General features: G+C 46.1%; 2 protein-coding genes across 4 annotated transcripts; one reads left to right on the plus strand and one right to left on the minus strand.

Moving 5' to 3' along the window:
- Nucleotides 1–3,067: 3,067 nt before the first annotated feature.
- Nucleotides 3,068–8,918, minus strand: sf3a1 (splicing factor 3a, subunit 1). The gene is made up of 16 exons (XM_039802737.1): nt 8,763–8,918; nt 8,549–8,630; nt 7,690–7,799; nt 7,380–7,584; nt 7,030–7,281; nt 6,863–6,937; nt 6,627–6,777; nt 6,331–6,527; nt 5,983–6,100; nt 5,579–5,886; nt 5,234–5,476; nt 4,944–5,148; nt 4,665–4,819; nt 3,663–3,764; nt 3,487–3,558; nt 3,068–3,395 (listed from the first exon to the last, which is right to left on the minus strand). The coding sequence occupies exons 2-16, from the start codon at nt 8,594–8,596 to the stop codon at nt 3,294–3,296; spliced, it is 2,343 nt and encodes a 780-aa protein (XP_039658671.1). The 5' UTR covers nt 8,597–8,630; nt 8,763–8,918; the 3' UTR covers nt 3,068–3,293.
- Nucleotides 8,871–12,538, plus strand: ccdc157 (coiled-coil domain containing 157). 3 transcript variants are annotated; one of them, XM_039802738.1, is made up of 10 exons: nt 8,871–9,195; nt 9,293–9,443; nt 9,554–10,244; nt 10,326–10,403; nt 10,526–10,695; nt 10,792–10,968; nt 11,056–11,224; nt 11,504–11,643; nt 11,773–11,867; nt 12,015–12,538. In XM_039802738.1, the coding sequence occupies exons 1-10, from the start codon at nt 8,948–8,950 to the stop codon at nt 12,274–12,276; spliced, it is 2,181 nt and encodes a 726-aa protein (XP_039658672.1). In that variant the 5' UTR covers nt 8,871–8,947; the 3' UTR covers nt 12,277–12,538. The 3 variants fall into 3 exon arrangements, with proteins under 3 accessions (XP_039658672.1, XP_039658673.1, XP_039658674.1); XM_039802740.1 differs by lacking the exons at nt 8,871–9,195; nt 9,293–9,443; nt 9,554–10,244 and having other exon boundaries at nt 10,274–10,403; nt 10,549–10,695; XM_039802739.1 differs by lacking the exons at nt 10,792–10,968; nt 11,056–11,224; nt 11,504–11,643; nt 11,773–11,867; nt 12,015–12,538 and having other exon boundaries at nt 10,549–10,706.
- Nucleotides 12,539–17,839: the final 5,301 nt, after the last annotated feature.

The raw sequence follows: 17,839 nt of genomic DNA on the forward strand, positions 1-17,839 counted from the left end.
GAAGTATCTGTGCACTACTGTCATCCATCTAAAGTTTAGATGGATGACAGTAGTGCATTGATTGACGGTTTAGATTCTAAACCGTCTGCTAGAGTTAATTACCAAGTAAAACACCAGTCTAGTCTAGCCCTCATGCCCTCTTCGGTCATTTTTGTACATTTTTCTCAAGTTTTTTTTTTTCATTTTGTGATCATTTTTGCTGTGTTACTTCTTATGGCATGACATTTTGTAGGAATCCTTCTTTTCAGTCAAAATTTTTAAATCCAGTGTTTTTTACTCTTACATGTCTTTTATACTTAAATGATTCATGTTGTACCCTCTGGACACCTTCGAGGCAAAAATGTCCACGCACACAAAAACTGTTATTAAATCATCATATATCAATATTTTTTTCTGCTTTTTTTTCATGAATCACTTAAACAACTTCTTACCTAATCAAAACCACCAAACATTCAATCATTTTCAGGATTTTAACCCTTTAAATGCCAGTTTATGTATTTGAAGTATGTCATTATTTATAAAAAAAAACACAAAAAATGATTTTTTTCCCATATAATGAAAAAGATGTAGATGGGGCTTTGGTGGTGATTAGAGGCTTGGGTATGTCAAAGATAAGCAACAAAACTTATTTGATTGCATTAGTATTTTTATGTAGTTCCAGATACTCCCTCTGGACACCTTCGAGGCAAAAATGGCCCCATTGACTTCCATTATAACCACATGTTTTGATCTCACTGCCTTTACAGTATAAAACCATGCATTCTGTAATGTCAGCATTTCATTTGGAAGAAAACTAGTCATATTTGACATTTTTACAGTATTTCACCAGATTCAACCATTTTGCCCTTGTAGGCCGATGCATGAAATTATAGTTATATTATGGAGCTCTGTGTGTGTGTGTGTGTGTGTGTGTGTGTGTGTGTGTGTGTGTGTGTGTGTGTGTGTGTTTTGTGTGTGTGTGTGTGTGTGTTGTATGTGTGTGTGTGTCTGTGTATATATGTATATTTGTGTGTGTGTGTGTGTGTGTGTGCGTGTATGTGTATGGGTGTGTGTGTGTGTGTGTGTGCATGCATGTATGCATGTCTGTGTGGGTGAGAGAGTTTCTGTAAATCTGTAAACAAACAATGATAATTTTAGTGGTGAAAAAAGCGCACCTTACTTTTGCCAGTTATATTATTGGAGTATGTGTGTGTGTGTGTGTGTGTGTGTGTGTGTGTGTGTGTGTGTGTGTGTGTGTGTGTGTGTGTGTATGCATGCGTGTGTGTGTGTGAGAGAGAGTTTGTAAATCTGGGTGAAAAAAGGCTTCTTTTGAAGGATGCATTTCATGTGTCTTTGGAAGACGTGCTTGAATAAAAACATTGTCTCCTGCATTTGTTGTAAACAAAAACAACTATTAGTGTGTTGATGCACCTGGCCTCTAGAGAAGGAGACAGACCTGGAGCAAAGAGAAGGAGCCTTTATCTTCCAGTGAACTGCACGCACTCTTCTAAGATGACACAAGTTTCTGGAGTCTGACAAAATGGTCACTGGTGTCCTCCAACTCTGTGAGTGCCTCTAACCTTCCTCTGAAAGTGGAGAGGACACTGAAGATCCTGTCCATCCTAACACTGAATGGACAGTGAAGAATTGGCAAGTCTGGTCTCCATCTAATACTGAGAGCGCTGCGCAATATTCAAGCACCGACCGGGCATGATGTCAGAGCCCACGAGATATGCCATATCAAGAATCCATGATGTGGGCACACCCTTTCCACCTTTCTTCTACACTCTTGACTTGATCCAGCCGATTCAGGAAATGACAAACCTACACGGATAAGCGCCAGTTTACAGCAAATGCAGGAGACAATGTTTTTATTCAAGCACGTCTTCAAAGACACATGAAATGCATCCTTCAAAAGATGCCTTTTTTCAGCCCTAAAATGATCATTGCTTGCTTACAGGTTCACGCAAACTCACACACACACACACACATACACACACACACACACACACGCACACACACACACAAACTTAATACACACACACAAACACACATACACACACACAAACACACAGAGCTCCATAATATAACTATAATTTCATGCATCGGCCTACAAGGGCAAAATGGTTGAATCTGGTGAAATACTGTAAAAATGTCAAATATGACTAGTTTTCTTCCAAATGAAATGCTGATATTACAGAATGCATGGTTTTATACTGTAAAGGCAGTGAGATCAAAACATGTGGTTATAATGGAAGTCAATGGGGCCATTTTTGCCTCGAATCAAATTAATTTTGTTCATAATCTTTGACATATCCAAGCCTCTAATCCCCACCAAAGGCCCATTCCCCTATGATTTATTTTATGGAAAATAATTAATGTTTTGTTGGGTTTTTCATAAATAATTGTTACTTCAAAGATTTAAAACTGGCATTTAAAGGGTTAAAATCCAGAAAATGATTAAATTTTTGGTAGTTTTGAGCAATTTAGAAGTTGTTTAAGTGATTCATGAAAAAAAAGCAGAAACAAATATTGATATGATTTAATATCAGTTTTTTGGACATGTACATTTTTGCCTCGAAGGTGTCCAAAGGGAGTATCTGGAACTACATAAAAAATACTAATGCAATCAAATTAATTTTGTTCATAATCTTTGATATATCCAAGACTGTAATCTCCACCAAAGCCCCATTCCCCTATGATTTATTTTATGGAAAATAATTAATGTTCTGTTGGGTTTTTCATAAATAATAATTGCTTTAAAGAATTAAACTGGCATTTAAAGGGTTAAAATCCTAAAATAATATTGAATGTTTGGTAGTTTAGATTAAGTTAGAAGTTGTTTAAGTGATTTATGGAAAAAAAGCAGAAAAAAATATTGATATATGATGATTTAATAACAGTTTTTGTGTGCGTGGACATTTTTGCCTCGAAGGTGTCGAGAGTAAGTTTTTTTAAGGAGGGCATGAGGGCTAGACTAACTATTCACTGTTGCATTTAGTCTACATCACTAAGGCTGGACTTTTTGTACACAGAGCTGTGCATCAGAGCATGCTAACCTTGCGCATAATCATGAAGCAACAAAAAGCAGATTTGGATTTTTTTATTCCTTTTTATTTCAAATTATGGGGCTCTACATGTTGTTACAAGTTACTAAATACTGTATATCATCATGAACAAATCAAGAGTTGAACCAATTGTGTGAACCCATGCCTGTAAGGCAGTGTACATACAATGTAATTATGCATTCCTAAAATAAAATGTGAGAGAGAAAAACATCCACAAGTAAAATTGGTTCCTTCTTGCTGCATGGCTCACTTCTTTCTTCCACCTCTCTCCTTCAGTGCCAAGTGAATGACCGAACCGTTGCTCATGTTGTAATAAGCCAGGGAGTTGGAATCTTTAATGAATATACCCTAAAAAAGGAACAAAAAGTACACTATTATTCAATCTGTCAGGTTATAAAAAAGGTTAAAAGGAAGAGTTTAGGTTAAAAGAAAAGTTTACCTCATACTGCAACTTCTGTTTCCCTGCTGCCATTCCTGTAGCTTCATGGATTTTGACTTTAATAACAGACACCTGTGAAGATATTTGCATTTGGAGATCCATAAGAATGCTGTTGGGGCACTGGCCAACAGTACATGCAATAAAAAGAGGAAAACAATAGGCCAACATTTGCATACCTGATCTGTGAGTGGGACAGTGAAATTCAGCACTTGGCCGTTCAGCTTCCATTCGGTCTTGTCCTGCATGTTGGGGACCTGTACTTTAACTGCCACAGGACCCTGGAGAGGAAGAAAAAAACAAATCATGGTTCAAGTGAAGACAGAGCAATTTACAGCGAGTGTAGAGTAGGATTAACTTCCGTGTTACAGGTGTAATCAGTAATTTGACCACATTTATTACAGCTAAATCTACATTTATTACATAAAGAGGTTGGTTTATCAATAAAATCTGAAGCTGTGTTCAAACCAAAAAAGGAAATCCAGCAATTTGCCCCAGGGTTGTGAGGTGGTTGGAGTGTTACTTAAATGGCCCATTTGTGTGACGTCCTGTTGTGTTCTTCAACCCCCCAATGTAGCACAAGTAGACTTGATATTCCAGTGTTTTAAAAAAATTTCTTGTGGCACAATAGAGGCAGTATTGTTTACTGTACTGGATTGTCACACCACCTCAAAACCGACTGACCAGTCTGATCCCTGGCTACATGATTGGCCACTGCAGCATGACGTGGGGTTGCGTTTCTCCAAAAGTTGAGGCAGTCTCAACTTTTCGCCGCAGGCCTCTGCGATTTTTTCCATCTCCCCCCCTGCGGCACCCCTCACCGCAGCCTAAGTGCACTACCCCTATTCAAAATTAAGGGAAAGAACTGCGTTTTTGCCACCCTGTCTGATGGCTGACGCAGGCTGCGTTATTGCAGACTAAGAATACTGTGTGTTTCTTAGCCATCCCAGTTGAAAATATACATACAGTAGGCCTATTTTACTCCTGTGATCACAAACATTTCTCATATAAAACAAGGCAAAAACAATCAATAACTTTGTTAGTCTGTATATTTAAAGACCTATCAATACACTTGAATCTAATAAAAAGTTTGAAATCCTGTATGCTGAACTTTGTTTTCATGCAGATTGCACCAGTAACTATTGGAAATAAAGCAATAACATTTTACTGCTCTAGCAAACCTTATTTCTACGAAGGAACTCGTCCTCTGGAATAAGGTTGTCCTCTGTCTTCATCTTCTTGTTGACTGGCTCATCATCATGAGGTGGGGGTGGGTGGGATGGTGGTGCAGGAGCAGAGTTCGGAGGTTGTGGGACTGGAGGGGCAGGGACGAATGCTGGGAGAAAAAGCAGTTATTTCAATTTAAAACGATGAAGTGAGGAGGGCCTGTGTGTGAGAGGCTCAGACAATTTCCTAAACAATGGTCATCACTGTGGACAAATTGGAAACCTTCATCTTACCAGATGGAACAACCATGGGCGGAGGTCTGGGGGCCATCATGTGAGGTGCTGATGGTGGCATGGGGACCACATTGATGCGGGGAGCAGGAATCATGGGAGGCATTGATGCTATAACTTGTCCTGGTCCAAGGCGCACCACAGGAGCCACAGGTGGTCTTGGCATTACAGGTACGGCAGACAGGAGAGTGGTGCGCACTGGTGCCACCTGTTTACAAAGAACACATTAGTGCGTTATTAGTTTGTACTATTTAATTTAATTACCAACAATCTTTGTTTTTTAAGTAACTCACAGAGTGGGGTGGACGAGGCACGTTCATTGGGGGATTGGGTTTAGGCATACCCATTCCAGAGGGCATGGGAGGATGGTGATGAATTTCACTGGGCTTGCTTGGGCCAATTTTCTCCTTAGTGTCATCCTCTCCCACCAGTCCTTTGGCCTTGTGAATGGCTTCGATCTGCTCTTGCAGGGTGATGTTGGCCTGTGCGGCCTGCTGGGTACGAGCCATGCTTCCCGAGTGGCCATCCCAAGTAACCTGGTAACATGAAAAGGTCAAAGACGTGCAGAGTCAATTTCATTCAACTCAGAAACTCTTTTAACCCTGCATTATGTTACATAAACCCATAACTGTACTCACCTTCTCTTCTGGCTTCTGGATTTCTTCTTCGCCAATCTTCTTACCGATGGCCGTCTCTTCCACACCGAAGATGTCAGTACGCCTCTCAGCCAGCTGTTTCAAGCTGCTCTCAATATCCAAACCAGGAGCATAGACTTCATCTTCGGTCTGCCTCTCTCTGATGCTGCGGTCCCTTTGCTCCAGCCAGCGCGGATCCAGCAGACCAATGCGCATGTGCTCTTGCATCTTACTGGCTTGGATCTTCTCGCCAGTAATTGGCGAGATGAGATACTCATCTGGAGTTGTAATTGAGGGCTGAGGCTTGGAAGCTGTACGGAAAAGATAGCATGAGATTATCACACACTGCACATAGTAACAGCTTGTTATGCACTTGGTATTCCCTAATCTAAGAAAGCATGCGTTACCTTTTGGATCGTAGTCTTTGCGAATAATAACCTGGTCCGGAGTTGGGGGCAGTGGGGGTGGCATAGGGTTATCTGGTGGCAGTGGAGCCTTCATGCCATCGTCGTCGTCATCTGATCCCTGAAGAAAGCACAACGGGGTGGGATATGATGACGTGTTACCAGCACTTATCGTTATTATATTTCTTTTCAAGCAGAGGGTCAGCAAACACAGGGTGTCAACTTAGTTTGATGTATAAAAGGGGGCAACAAACCAGGGACATCCCTATGAATTCAAGTATACCAATAAAGCAGCCTGCAATTAGTCAAGGATGGACAGTTGCATCGATGAATTACTTCCTCAATTCCTACCTCATCCATGTCCTGCACTTGTGTGTCTTGATCAGGCTGTGAGGCCTGGCCTTCGGCCCGGGCCTCCCGATCATCGTCTTCATCCTCACTCTCAACCTCCATCTCCACCTCCTCACTCTCTCCATACTTCTCATAGCGCTCTTGGATTAGGATGCGAGCGCCAAGCTCCTCTGGTGTGGTAGGTGGGGGGAAGTGACCTGGGGAAAGAGAGATGCCAATAAACGATAAATAATTCTAGCTACTGTACATTTAGGGGCTTACATGTTTAAAGACTGTAATAATTCTGGTTATATTACCTTGTTCGTTGGGCTGGAAATCCACCGTCTCAACCACTACAAAGTCATGCCAGTCGATTTGGGCATAAGCCACCCGTTCTTTCTCTCTTTCCTCCTCTTCCTTCTTCCTCTCACGCTCCTGGAACTTTGCCCACTCAACACGGTACCTCACCTGATGGTTGTGCAGAAAGACAGCTAAGTAACATGGGACATATGCTATTAAGTGCTTACTCACAGTCACAGTTTAAGGGGATTACCTGGTCCATAACCTCTCTAGGATTCTCAGATTCTCTCTTCAGCTTGGTCAGAAGGCCTTTGGGAGGGATCAGAATCTACATGTTGCGAGACAAGATCAAGACACTGCTTAGCATCACCACCACCCAAACAAAAAATAATATCAGAGAGGCACAATTTGTCAGGTCACCTTAGTGTACTGTTCAACCAGTTTGGTGAAGTAGTTGAAAAGGCTGTGCTGTGGCCGCAGAAAGTCAAACTGGTAGTTCCTCTGTTCTTTCTGCATGAGCTGAGTAAGAAACTGGCGACCATTGCGAGCAACAAACTGGGCAGTGAGCTTGACAACATCCAGATCAAATGCTGAGATCGATGGGGGATCCGCAATGAACTCGTACTCAGGAGGTGGTTCCTTGGGGACAACTGTCTCTTGAATCACCTGCACCTATTGACAAAAAGAAAATATTTGTGGTTATAAATAAATACTACAAATTATAAAAAATGGAGAGAAAAAAAAGAGCAGACTGAAATGCCATGTCTTACTTTTTGAGAAAGCTGTTGGGCCTGCTGCATGGCCTGCTGCATAACTTTAGGCACTGCTGCAGATGGTTCCAGCGCTTTGCCCTCCTTAAATTCATTGACTTTGTGACGGTAGTAGGCATGGTAGGGGTCATTAGGGTTGAGGAAATTAAACTTTGGATTGTTGATCTCATTCTGACGGATTCTTGCTTCAAACTCAGGTCCATTCCTGTGAAATGACAAGGAATTAGTTCAATCAGAAATAAAATTAATTTAAGATTGCAGCTGTATAAAAGGATTGTACAATTCAGTTCACACATATGGAGTAACCAACCTGGCAACAAAGCTGGCTGTTTTGTCAACTATGTTTCGGACCTCAGGAGGTGGATATATGATACCAACGATGGGTTTAGTGGCTGGGGTCTCTTCTGCGGGTGCATCACTCTGTTGGCAAAATTTACATTTGTTAAGCTAGTATGCAAAAAAAAAAAATACAAATCACATGTATTACTACTGACTCACTACCAACACATTAGCTTCAATTTACTTAAAATGTCAGCTCACCCAATTGCAAAAATATTCCCCCTTACCCCTTTCAGTTCGGTTCAGTTATATTTGCAACTATCTGATGGTAATGCTTCTGCAACCATCCCAATACAACAGAGGAAGTTGGAACTTGTAGCATTCAAAGTACCAATAACTTTATAAAACCCAACAGCCAAAAGAATATCCCGTTCTAGAAAATATCCGGGTTACACGGATTTTTTTTAAATTATCCTTCGTTACTGTGAATTATCCACAGATTTCGCTGCCATAGTACTGACGGCGAGCTATTGTCTACTTATTGAGTTTTTCCAAATGGCTCTTTTCAATACATTTAGCTAGCTAGCTAACAAACTAAATTCAACTGGTCCTCCGTTCCATTTAGAGTGATGACAAAAGTTCCAGCCGCTCTTTCAAAACATCAAATTTCGTTTAGTGTTAACGTTATTTGGAAATTGACTCTGAAAGCTTACAACAAGCTAACAAGATTTACGCCTTGTCGTGATTATCCCAAATAGACGTTACCTACTCTAAAATCCACATGCATCGAGACATTTCACATTAATGTAAAGTGTAAGTTAATTGTTTATTAGTTTCCCCCACAGAAACGGTATGTTAGCTACATTGCTAACTAGCAGCGGTATAGTCACCTTGTTGTTGGGCTCCGGCTGAACTATTTGAACAGGCCCAGGCGGCATGGCGGTGTCTTTTTTGGGAGAAAATGGAAGTAACCTGCCAACACACAACCAACAAGAAGAGTTTGTGTATTTTAAAAACACATATTATACCACATATTATGACAGGAGCACAATATATATATATATAACAGCTAAAAGTCTGAATTCGCTGTAGATGAACACTTACTGCGTCGCGCTATCGTTGTCGTTGACCCAGTACGAGACGTATCACTTCCGGACACAAGCCGCAAAGCATTATGGAACTTGCAGTACTTTTTGCAGGTTGCCACGGAGATGTGATGCCAACAAGCTACACCTACTTGCTCTCAGTGCTATTTCAGGCAGACATAAATATAAGCTAGTTTGTCAGATATGAGTGAGTTCTTGGGTCGTCAGGACAGTATCGAAAGCCTCCGAAAAGACGTCGTCGACCTTCAAGGTGCGATTCTGGACGTCTTTTCCAGAACCGGACCGGTCCGTTTCTCCTCCTGGAAGTTCCCCGATAAACTTTCATGTAATCTGGACATGTTAGCTCTACTGGAGCAATATGACTTTGTGGATGGGGAGGATGCGTTCAATCAGCACTCCCACATTGTGTTATTGGAGCTGGTGATTGACAGGTAATACATAGCCATAACGTTATATCACATTTCAACAAATATTTCTTCAGGACTCAAAAACAGGACTTGTCTTTTCTCTCTCCTCTCGCTGAACAAGGCTACTACTTCTTCTACAAAGCTTTAATGCTTATGTTGAGCAAATCAGGTGCAGCCACAGGAGAGAACAAACCCAGCAGAAAGGATGCCTGTCAGTTGGTCTTGTAGTCAGAAACTACTGGAGTAATTTAGTTCAATTTGCCAACCTAAAGGTAGGCAAATTTCTTTATTTAAGTGGAGATAAACATGTTTAAAGAATGCCAACATTTAACAGTGAACTGATAAGCCTTATTACTTTTGATGCTTTTCTTTCTTTTTTTAGGGGACATACAAAGATATCAAGAAGCAGACAAAAGCAAAGACATCTGACTGTGAAGGGACAGAGACGGTGTCATCAGTCTCCCCCCAAATGAGCACAAGCAGACATTGCTTATCTGCCTGCTCTTCAACAAGCTCCTTAAAGTTTTTGCCGCAGACACAAGTACCCTCCAGTGCTACCCACAACACCCCATGCTATTCTAAAGTTGACAGCCACAATGTAGGCTGCCAGACTATTAAATCATCCCTTGTACCCTGCAATGCGTGCCACCAAGTGCAATCCACTTTGATAAAAACAGGACATGCTTTGCTAGAACTTCTTCAGAGTGAGAGCCTGCCCTCATCTCTGCAGCCACTTTTAGTAGCTGTGGAAGACACCCTGGAGCTGGGACATATGACAGCCGGCGATGTCGCCCAGTGGGCCAGTGAGCAGCTCAAAGACATGCGCCGGCTGGCAAAGCATCTTCAAGACGTGCGGGGTACTGTGCAGCCTCTTAAAGAACGACTAGCGTCAGCAGAGGCAGAGCGGGAGAGATTCAGGACTCAGCTGGAAAGAACACAGAAAGAGTTCAAGCAAGAGTTGGAAAACCACCAAGCAAACATGGTCCAGCTGGAGTTTTCGCTGAGGAAGGCACAGAGATCCGCGAAAGAAACAGAGCAAAGGCTACAAGAGGAGCAGCGACAACTCAAGAGAGGTGCAGAAAAGTCACAGATAAAAATGAGGGGAACTTATTGAGAACACATGAACTAATATATCTTTAATATTTTTGAAACAGAAACGTTGTGCTTGGAGGAGACTAATTCCAGACTGAAAGAGAAATTTACAGTACAGCAAGATGCATTAAAAGCACTTGGTAAGGACACATTATTCACATTTTGCAGAATTGCATGAAACACAGATAGATAAAATAATATAATAATAAATAATAAAAATAACCTGATAGGCTGTATGATGGATGGTTTTACTACGTGGTAGAGCGTGAAAATAATGTGCTGCAGGACAAAGTGAGGACCTTGCACATGGAGGAAGAGGCCTGTTGTAAACTACAGCAAAGGGTCCAGCAGTTAGAGAGTCAAATCTCTGAAACTCAACTCCGTCTTGACAAAGAGAATGCCAAGTACCACAGCGCTTGTCGTCAGCAAGAGGTCAGTGTCAGGACCAACGCTGGTATTATTTGTTGTTTTTAGCTGGAGACCAGAACAATGTTGACATAGATTTACGCAAGCTGTCTGTGCATCCAGTCAATGCAGGCCAAGCAGAAGTCTTTGTTAGAGAGAGTCAACGCTTTCGACGAAGAGTGCGAAGAGCTGCAGAGGCAGTTGGGAGACAGGGAGGAGAGAGAGATCGACAACCACAATCACCTGCAACAGATATCAGAGGAGAAGGAGCAAGTGCAGGCTCAGCTCGCTCAGCAGCAGGTATATTGGGAGTCCTTTAGTAACCAATAACCAGCATTTTATAATAATAAACCTAGTGGCTCATGCTGTGATGCTTCTTTCCAACAGGACCTGTGTTTGGAGCTCCAAAAAGAGAAGCAGACACTGGAAACACACATAGGCGAGCTAAAGAACAGTGTGGCTGAGCTGAAGGAACACACGCAAGCTTTAAGGGAGAGGGAGAGGCTGCTGGTGGCTTTCCCAGAGCTCAACCCTCTGGCTCAGGCCCAACCACAGAGTAGGCAATTATTTAATATTTGTCTGTAAAAATATTAGGGTCATGCATGACTGGCTGACATTACCTAATTATATGTACATAAAACACGCTCAGAGCTGTTTGCACTCCTACTATTACTATAGCTACTATTTTTTTTGGAATACACACATACCCACATGCACTACTTGGGGAAAATAATGTGACAATCTTGTATGAAGTCATTTTTACTTTCCAACTCCTTCTATTTTGGAGTAATGTAGTCATGTTGTGTTTACATGTTGTTCATTGCATATTTTTAAGGTACAGGGAATGTGCTTTTGGATATGGAGCAACAATTGCAGGCAAATTGCATTCGTATAAACATTCTGGAGCAGGAAAACACCACCCTGTACAGCAGCCTTGTGAAACTGAGGGAAAGAGCACAAAATAATGGCACCAGGGTAAGACGGGGGAACATATGCAAATTGATGTGTATTACACATAAGTAAACTTGGAAGACAAAGTACATTCAGCTACTACATGTTGCTTTTGTGGATGTTGAAAATGATACAATGTATTTTTATCAACAGGAAGCCTCACCTCAGCAGACATGGAGTCTCCCTCTGCCCAGCACACCAGTAGAGAAGCAACCAAATAACTTGACACAAATGCAAAAGAGTCCATTGTAAGTTAGATTTGTTAAAAAAAAAATGAATGAACTAATTAGCTACTTTTGAACACAGGTATCATTATGCATCTGTTTTTTTTTCTCATAAATGAATAATCATCATGCAGTGTTCCTGGTATTTCTTCTTCTTTTTTTGTACCACAGGCAGAGCAGCAATGCAACAGGGCTGGGATACAGTAACAGAGGGAGGGAAGCAAGACGAGGGGAAAGTGGTCTGGAGTCAGCCAGGTCAGAGGATCGTGTGTCCACTGCCCCCGCCTCCCCCTCGTCCCTGCAACTTCACCTTCAAACCCTCCACCTCGACACGGGCTCCACCGCTGCTAAGAGCCAGACAAAAGCACACAGTGGCTCTCTCCTCTCTCTCACTCCAGAAGCTCGAACCAGAAGAAAAAAAATGAAACCCTGAATGTGTAAATGCATTTAAACAGAACTTGCAGTTGGAGAGAGAAAGAACACAGCGTTGTATAAGGATTTCTGGCAACAACAAAATGGCTCATAATATGTCATGATGTCTCGCTGCACATTATACCACACTAACACTAACGCTTTTGTAATTTTACATTCTCATTGTGTACACTTGTGACAGTGGATTGCCAATGTTACCACTACATTTCTCATTATGCTAAGTTGAATTCATATATAATAAACTTACTGTGGTATAACTTAAATGAGGATGTTATTTGACTGCTTTTTAAACAGGGTATGTCTATTGCATATTAGGGTTCTGGATATCTGATACTATATGCTGAGCGTATCTGAATAGGTAGCCTTCACAGCAGATGAGGAACATGGCTCTGAGTTAATACAGTACAACCGTGTCGCACAAACAATGACACGAAGAAGTGTTGATAGCTTTTAAGCTATCTGACAAATGTGGGAGGAAACGCAAGTGCTCGCAGCCGGATGCACGCTCTGCTGAGTCACTGCAGCCCTTTATTTCATTCCCTCTGAGATAGTCTAGTCACTTAGTCCTCATTAGTGCTCCGAGATCAAGACCACACATGCTGTAGATCGATGTGCGTTAACGCTTCTTGCTTGTCGCCTTCGTGTTTGTACCACACGTCATGAGGTTCGCTTTGCAGTGGTCATTTGAGATGCCATGAGCTCGGTTGTGTAATCCGAGTCTTATGAGGAGCCATGGAGACTTAGCTTGTGTCAGAGCTGTTCAAAGTCAAACACATCTTGTGTTTGTTCATCAGTGAACATTAATAAGTATTAGTAACACGCTGATCTCTCACTAATACTACCTGAAAGAACACCTGATCTATCATTTCATTCCCATTCACACTTAATTCACACAAGACAGCCCATGACCCGAGGGTTAATCCTTAAATTGGGTTAACTACACAGCTGTGTCATCAAGCATGCAGTCAGTGTTGACAAAGCAATTCAGTCATTCATTGTGTTAACTATGGCATATTGGGGGCGGCCTCTAGCTCACCCAGTAAGAGCGTGTGCCCCCCCAGTCCTTTGCAGCGGCCCAGGTTCGAGTCTGACCTGCGGCCCTTTGCTACGTGATAATAATCTAAAATAATAATCTAAAACTATGGCATTTGTTCAAGTTAATCAAGAGCAGTAGATATACACTCTTTATATTTATGTAAGAAACAATTAATATGGGAGAGTCGTGTTTCTATTCTAAAATGTTCCAAAGTTTCCTTGTTGCAGGAAAATGTAACATTTGCTGTCTCTATCAAGAATTGATTATGCATGTAATACTATTACCATGGTCTTTATAGCAGCAAGAGGCACAGAACAATATAATAAGATCATATGCTACATTTTTGATAACATTAAAAGAAACAATTCAAGTATAGGACATTTTAAATCATGCAAATGTCAGGTGTAGCAGGGAGGAGTAGGGAATGGCGGACCCAAAATGCGGAGAGAGCAGGCAGGCAGGCAGGAGGACGTTTGCAGTGGAGGATTTATTAAAGGCAGGAGTCCAAACAACAAAAAAGGAGTCCAAAATTCCAGTAACAGAAACGAAAGACAAAAACTCACAGACGAGGAGACCGGACTGAACACGGTAGGGTACAAACAAACAAACACACAAAACGACCTGACAAAGGACAAGGGGAAACACACAGACTAAATACACAGACTAACGAGAAAACACAAGACAGGTGACACAAGGGCTGGAAAACAGGTGAAACACATTTGGCTGGGCAAAGCAATCAAAAAAGGAGGGAAACACAAGACAGGAAGTAGATCGAACAAGACAAGACAGAAAACCAGAGACTTCAAAATAAAACAGGAAACTGAGCAAAAGACAACACAGAAAACAGACTACCAAAATAAGACAAGACCAAAACCATAACAGTACCGCCCCCCCCAAGGGACAGATCCCAGATGTCCATAAAACAACAAAACAAACCAACCAAGGAGCAAAAAAACAACCCAGGGAGGGCGGAGGGGGCCCGGAGGAGGGACGACCCAAACACACAAAAAACAACCCACGTAGGGCGAGGGAGTCCGGAGGAGGGTCCACAGGCGGGAAACAGTCACCGGGGCACCAGGAACAGAGAGCCCCGGGGCACAGGGAACAGAGGGGCCCTGGGAACAGAGGGGCCCCGGGGCACAGGGAACAGAGAGTCCCGGGGCACAGGAAACAGAGGGACCCGGGGGCACAGAGGGAACACTAGGGACAGGGGGAGACAGAGAGAGACCACTAGGGACAGGGAGCTTTGGGACTGGGGACTGAGGGAACGCAGAACTGGGCAGACTGTGACAGAAATGACTCAGACAAAACAGACATGGACAGAACAGGCTCGGACAGGACAGACTCAGACGGGACAGACTCAGACACAGACGGGACGGACACAGACGGGACAGACACAGACGGGACAGACACAGACGGGACACGGATAGTGAAAGGGACAGAGACGGGCACGGTGACAGGGACGAGGATGGGCACGGTGACGGGGACAAGGATGGGCACGGTGACAGGGATGGAGACAGGGACAGTGACAGGGACGGAGACAGGGACAGTGACAGGGACGGAGACAGGGACAGTGACGAAGACAGGGACAGTGACAGGGATGAAGACAGGGACAGTGACAGGGATGAAGACAGGGACAGTGACAGGGATGGTCCCAGAGGCGGTCCCCGGGGCACCGGAGGCCAGCAAAGTCTAAGAGGGGGTCTCCCGGGGAGTCCCAGGGGCGCCAGATACCGGCAAAGTCTTAGGGGTGGTCCCGCGTCGGGATTCAGGGGGGCAGCCAGCCCGCCGGGGAACCGGAGGGCTGCTGGCCAGCCGGGGATCTGGGGCGCTGGACAGCGCTGGAACACTGGGTGGCTCTGGGACACTAGAGAGCTCAGGGACACTAAGGACACTAGAGCGCACAAGGACACTAAAGGGGCTGCCAGCTAGCTGGAAACTTGGGGAGCTGCTAGCTCGCTGGGAGTCAGGGGAGCTGCTAGCTCGCTGCGAGTCAGGGGAGCTGCTAGCTAGATGGGAGTCAGGGGAGCTGCTAGCTAGCTGCGAGGCGGGGGAGCTGCTAGCTAGCTGCGAGTCGGGGGAGCTGCTAGCTAGCTGCGAGTCGGGGGAGCTGATAGCTAGCGGGGAGTCAGGGAGGTTGCTAGCTAGCCTGGATTCCGGGGAACTGCTAGCTAGCTGGGACTCAGGGAGGTTGCTAGCTAGCTGGGGCTCTGAGAGGCAGTTAGCTACCCCAGAGGCAGGGGGCCTGCTGGCTAGCGGGGAATCAGGGTGGTTGCTAGCTGGCCTGGACTCAGGGTAGATGCTAGCTGGCCTGGACTCAGGGGAGATGCTAGCGGGCCTGGACTCAGGGGAGATGCTAGCGGGCCTGGACTCAGGGGAGATGCTAGCTGGCCTGGATTCAAGGGGCCTGCTGGCTAGCGAGAAATTAGGGAGGCCGCTAGCCAGCTGGGGATCAGGGAGGCGGCTAGCTAGCCTAGATTCAGGAGGGCTGCTAGCTAGTCTGGATTCAGGGAAGCTGCTAGCTAGCTGAGGCTCAGAGAGATCACTAACTGGCGGGGAATCAGGAAGGTGGCTAGCTAGCTGAGAGTCAAAGAGGCCGCTAGCAGGCCGGGAGGCTGGGGAGAGGCCGCTAGCAGGCCGGGAGGCTGGGGAGAGGCCGCCCGTCAGCCCGAGGGCAGGAGAGCTGCACGCCAGCCCAGGGTCAGGAGAGCTGCACGTCAGCTCAGAGACAGGAGAGCTGCACGTCAGCCCAGAGTCCAGAGAGCTGCACGTCAGCTCAGGGTCAGGAGTGCCGCACGTCAGCGGCGACCCCGGGCGGCTGCTGCACGTCAGCGCCGAAGCAGGGCGGCGGCTGCACGTCAGCGGCCGATCTGGGCGGCTGCTGCACGTCAGCGGTGAATCAGGGCGGCTGCTGCACGTCAGCGGCGAACCTGGGCGGCTGCTGCACGTCAGCGGCGAACCAGGGCAGCTGCACGTCAGCGGCGAACCAGGGCAGCTGCACGTCAGCGGCGAACCAGGGCAGCTGCACGTCAGCGGGGAATCAGGGCGGCTGCACGTCAGCGGCGAACCAGGGCGGCTGCACGTCAGCGGCGAACCAGGGCGGCTGCACGTCAGCGGCGAACCAGGGCGGCTGCATCAGCCCGGCCGGGCCAAGGGGGCTGCACGTCAGCCGGGAATCAAGGACGCTGCTGCGTCGCGGCCGCTGGAACAGGATGGCGTCAGCGACTGGGGCGTCAGGCGGCCGCGCACGCGGTGTGGCGACGGGCTGCGGCGTCAGGCGACAGCTGGCGCTGGCGTGGCGTCAGGCGACTGGCACCGGGCGACGGGCTGCAAGCGTGGGCGGCGGGCTGGCCACGCAGCGTCGGGCTGCAGGCGTGGGCGTCAACGACCGGGCAGCGTGGCGGGCGAGCTGGGCATCGGGCGACGGGCTGCACGGGCGTCCGGGCGACCGGGCTGGACGCTTAGCGTCGGCGACTGGGCTGGCTGGCGTCGGCGACTGGGCTGCAGGCTGGCTGCAGGCGTGCGTCGAGCGACTGGGCGTCGCACCGGGCTCTGAGCGTGGGTCGGGCGACTGGACTGCCGGGGCGTGGCTGGGGGGCACACAGTCGGCTCAGGCTCAGGTCCACTGTGAGGGCTGATTGGGGACATGGCACTGAGAGCCACGACGTCCCTTCCTCCGTCCACGGCCTCCACGGGTCCCCGTGAAGACGGCCAGGCGGGTTCCGTCATAGGACTGCTGGTGGTTAGGGGCATACGCTGACCGGGTAGCGTCTGAGCAGTCTCCCAAGAGTTCTGGGGAAGCTGGCAAAGTGGCAGGCGGGCTGACAAAGCACACACCGACGGCTACGGTGTTGGCCGACTGGGGAGGAGGCAGGCTGGTGGTGGGTGAGTCACTGGGGGTGGCTTGTAAAGCGAACGCTGCACACGAGCTTGAATTCCTCCAGCTGGGGAACAAAGTGACTCACCCAAGGCCTCTCTGCCAACCACTGTCGCTGAATGGCGAGCTTCTCCAGGAGAGGAGGGTGCCGGTCTGGCTCAGAGCAGAGCAAACACTGCACAGTCCAGCCAAATTCCAACACCTTCTTGGTGAAAAGAAGTTTCTCCGCTGGGTCCATGATGGTCAGGTCATTATGTCAGGTGTAGCAGGGAGGAGTAGAGAATGGCGGACCCAAAATGCGGAGAGAGCAGGCAGGCAGGCAGGAGGACGTTTGCAGTGGAGGATTTATTAAAGGCAGGAGTCCAAACAACAAAAAAGGAGTCCAAAATTCCAGTAACAGAAACGAAAGACAAAAACTCACAGACGAGGAGACCGGACTGAACACGGTAGGGTACAAACAAACAAACACACAAAACGACCTGACAAAGGACAAGGGGAAACACACAGACTAAATACACAGACTAACGAGAAAACACAAGACAGGTGACACAAGGGCTGGAAAACAGGTGAAACACATTAGGCTGGGCAAAGCAATCAAAAAAGGAGGGAAACACAAGACAGGAAGTAGATCGAACAAGACAAGACCAAAAC

Source organism: Perca fluviatilis, chromosome 6 (assembly GCF_010015445.1).
Source record: "Perca fluviatilis chromosome 6, GENO_Pfluv_1.0, whole genome shotgun sequence".
NCBI lineage: Eukaryota > Metazoa > Chordata > Actinopteri > Perciformes > Percidae > Perca > Perca fluviatilis.

Excerpts from the sequence above, each read along its gene's own strand:
- ccdc157 (XM_039802738.1), top strand. The coding sequence starts at position 8,948 with ATGAGTGAGTTCTTGGGTCGTCAGGACAGTATCGAAAGCCTCCGAAAA. Across the intron at positions 10,404-10,525 it reads AGATGCATTAAAAGCACTTG|AGCGTGAAAATAATGTGCTG; the intron begins GTAAGGACACAT and ends ACTACGTGGTAG. Across the intron at positions 10,696-10,791 it reads GCGCTTGTCGTCAGCAAGAG|TCAATGCAGGCCAAGCAGAA; the intron begins GTCAGTGTCAGG and ends CTGTGCATCCAG.
- sf3a1 (XM_039802737.1), bottom strand. The coding sequence starts at position 8,596 with ATGCCGCCTGGGCCTGTTCAAATAGTTCAGCCGGAGCCCAACAACAAG. Across the intron at positions 6,528-6,626 it reads TTTCCAGCCCAACGAACAAG|GTCACTTCCCCCCACCTACC; the intron begins GTAATATAACCA and ends CTCTTTCCCCAG. Across the intron at positions 5,477-5,578 it reads TCCAGAAGCCAGAAGAGAAG|GTTACTTGGGATGGCCACTC; the intron begins GTGAGTACAGTT and ends TCATGTTACCAG.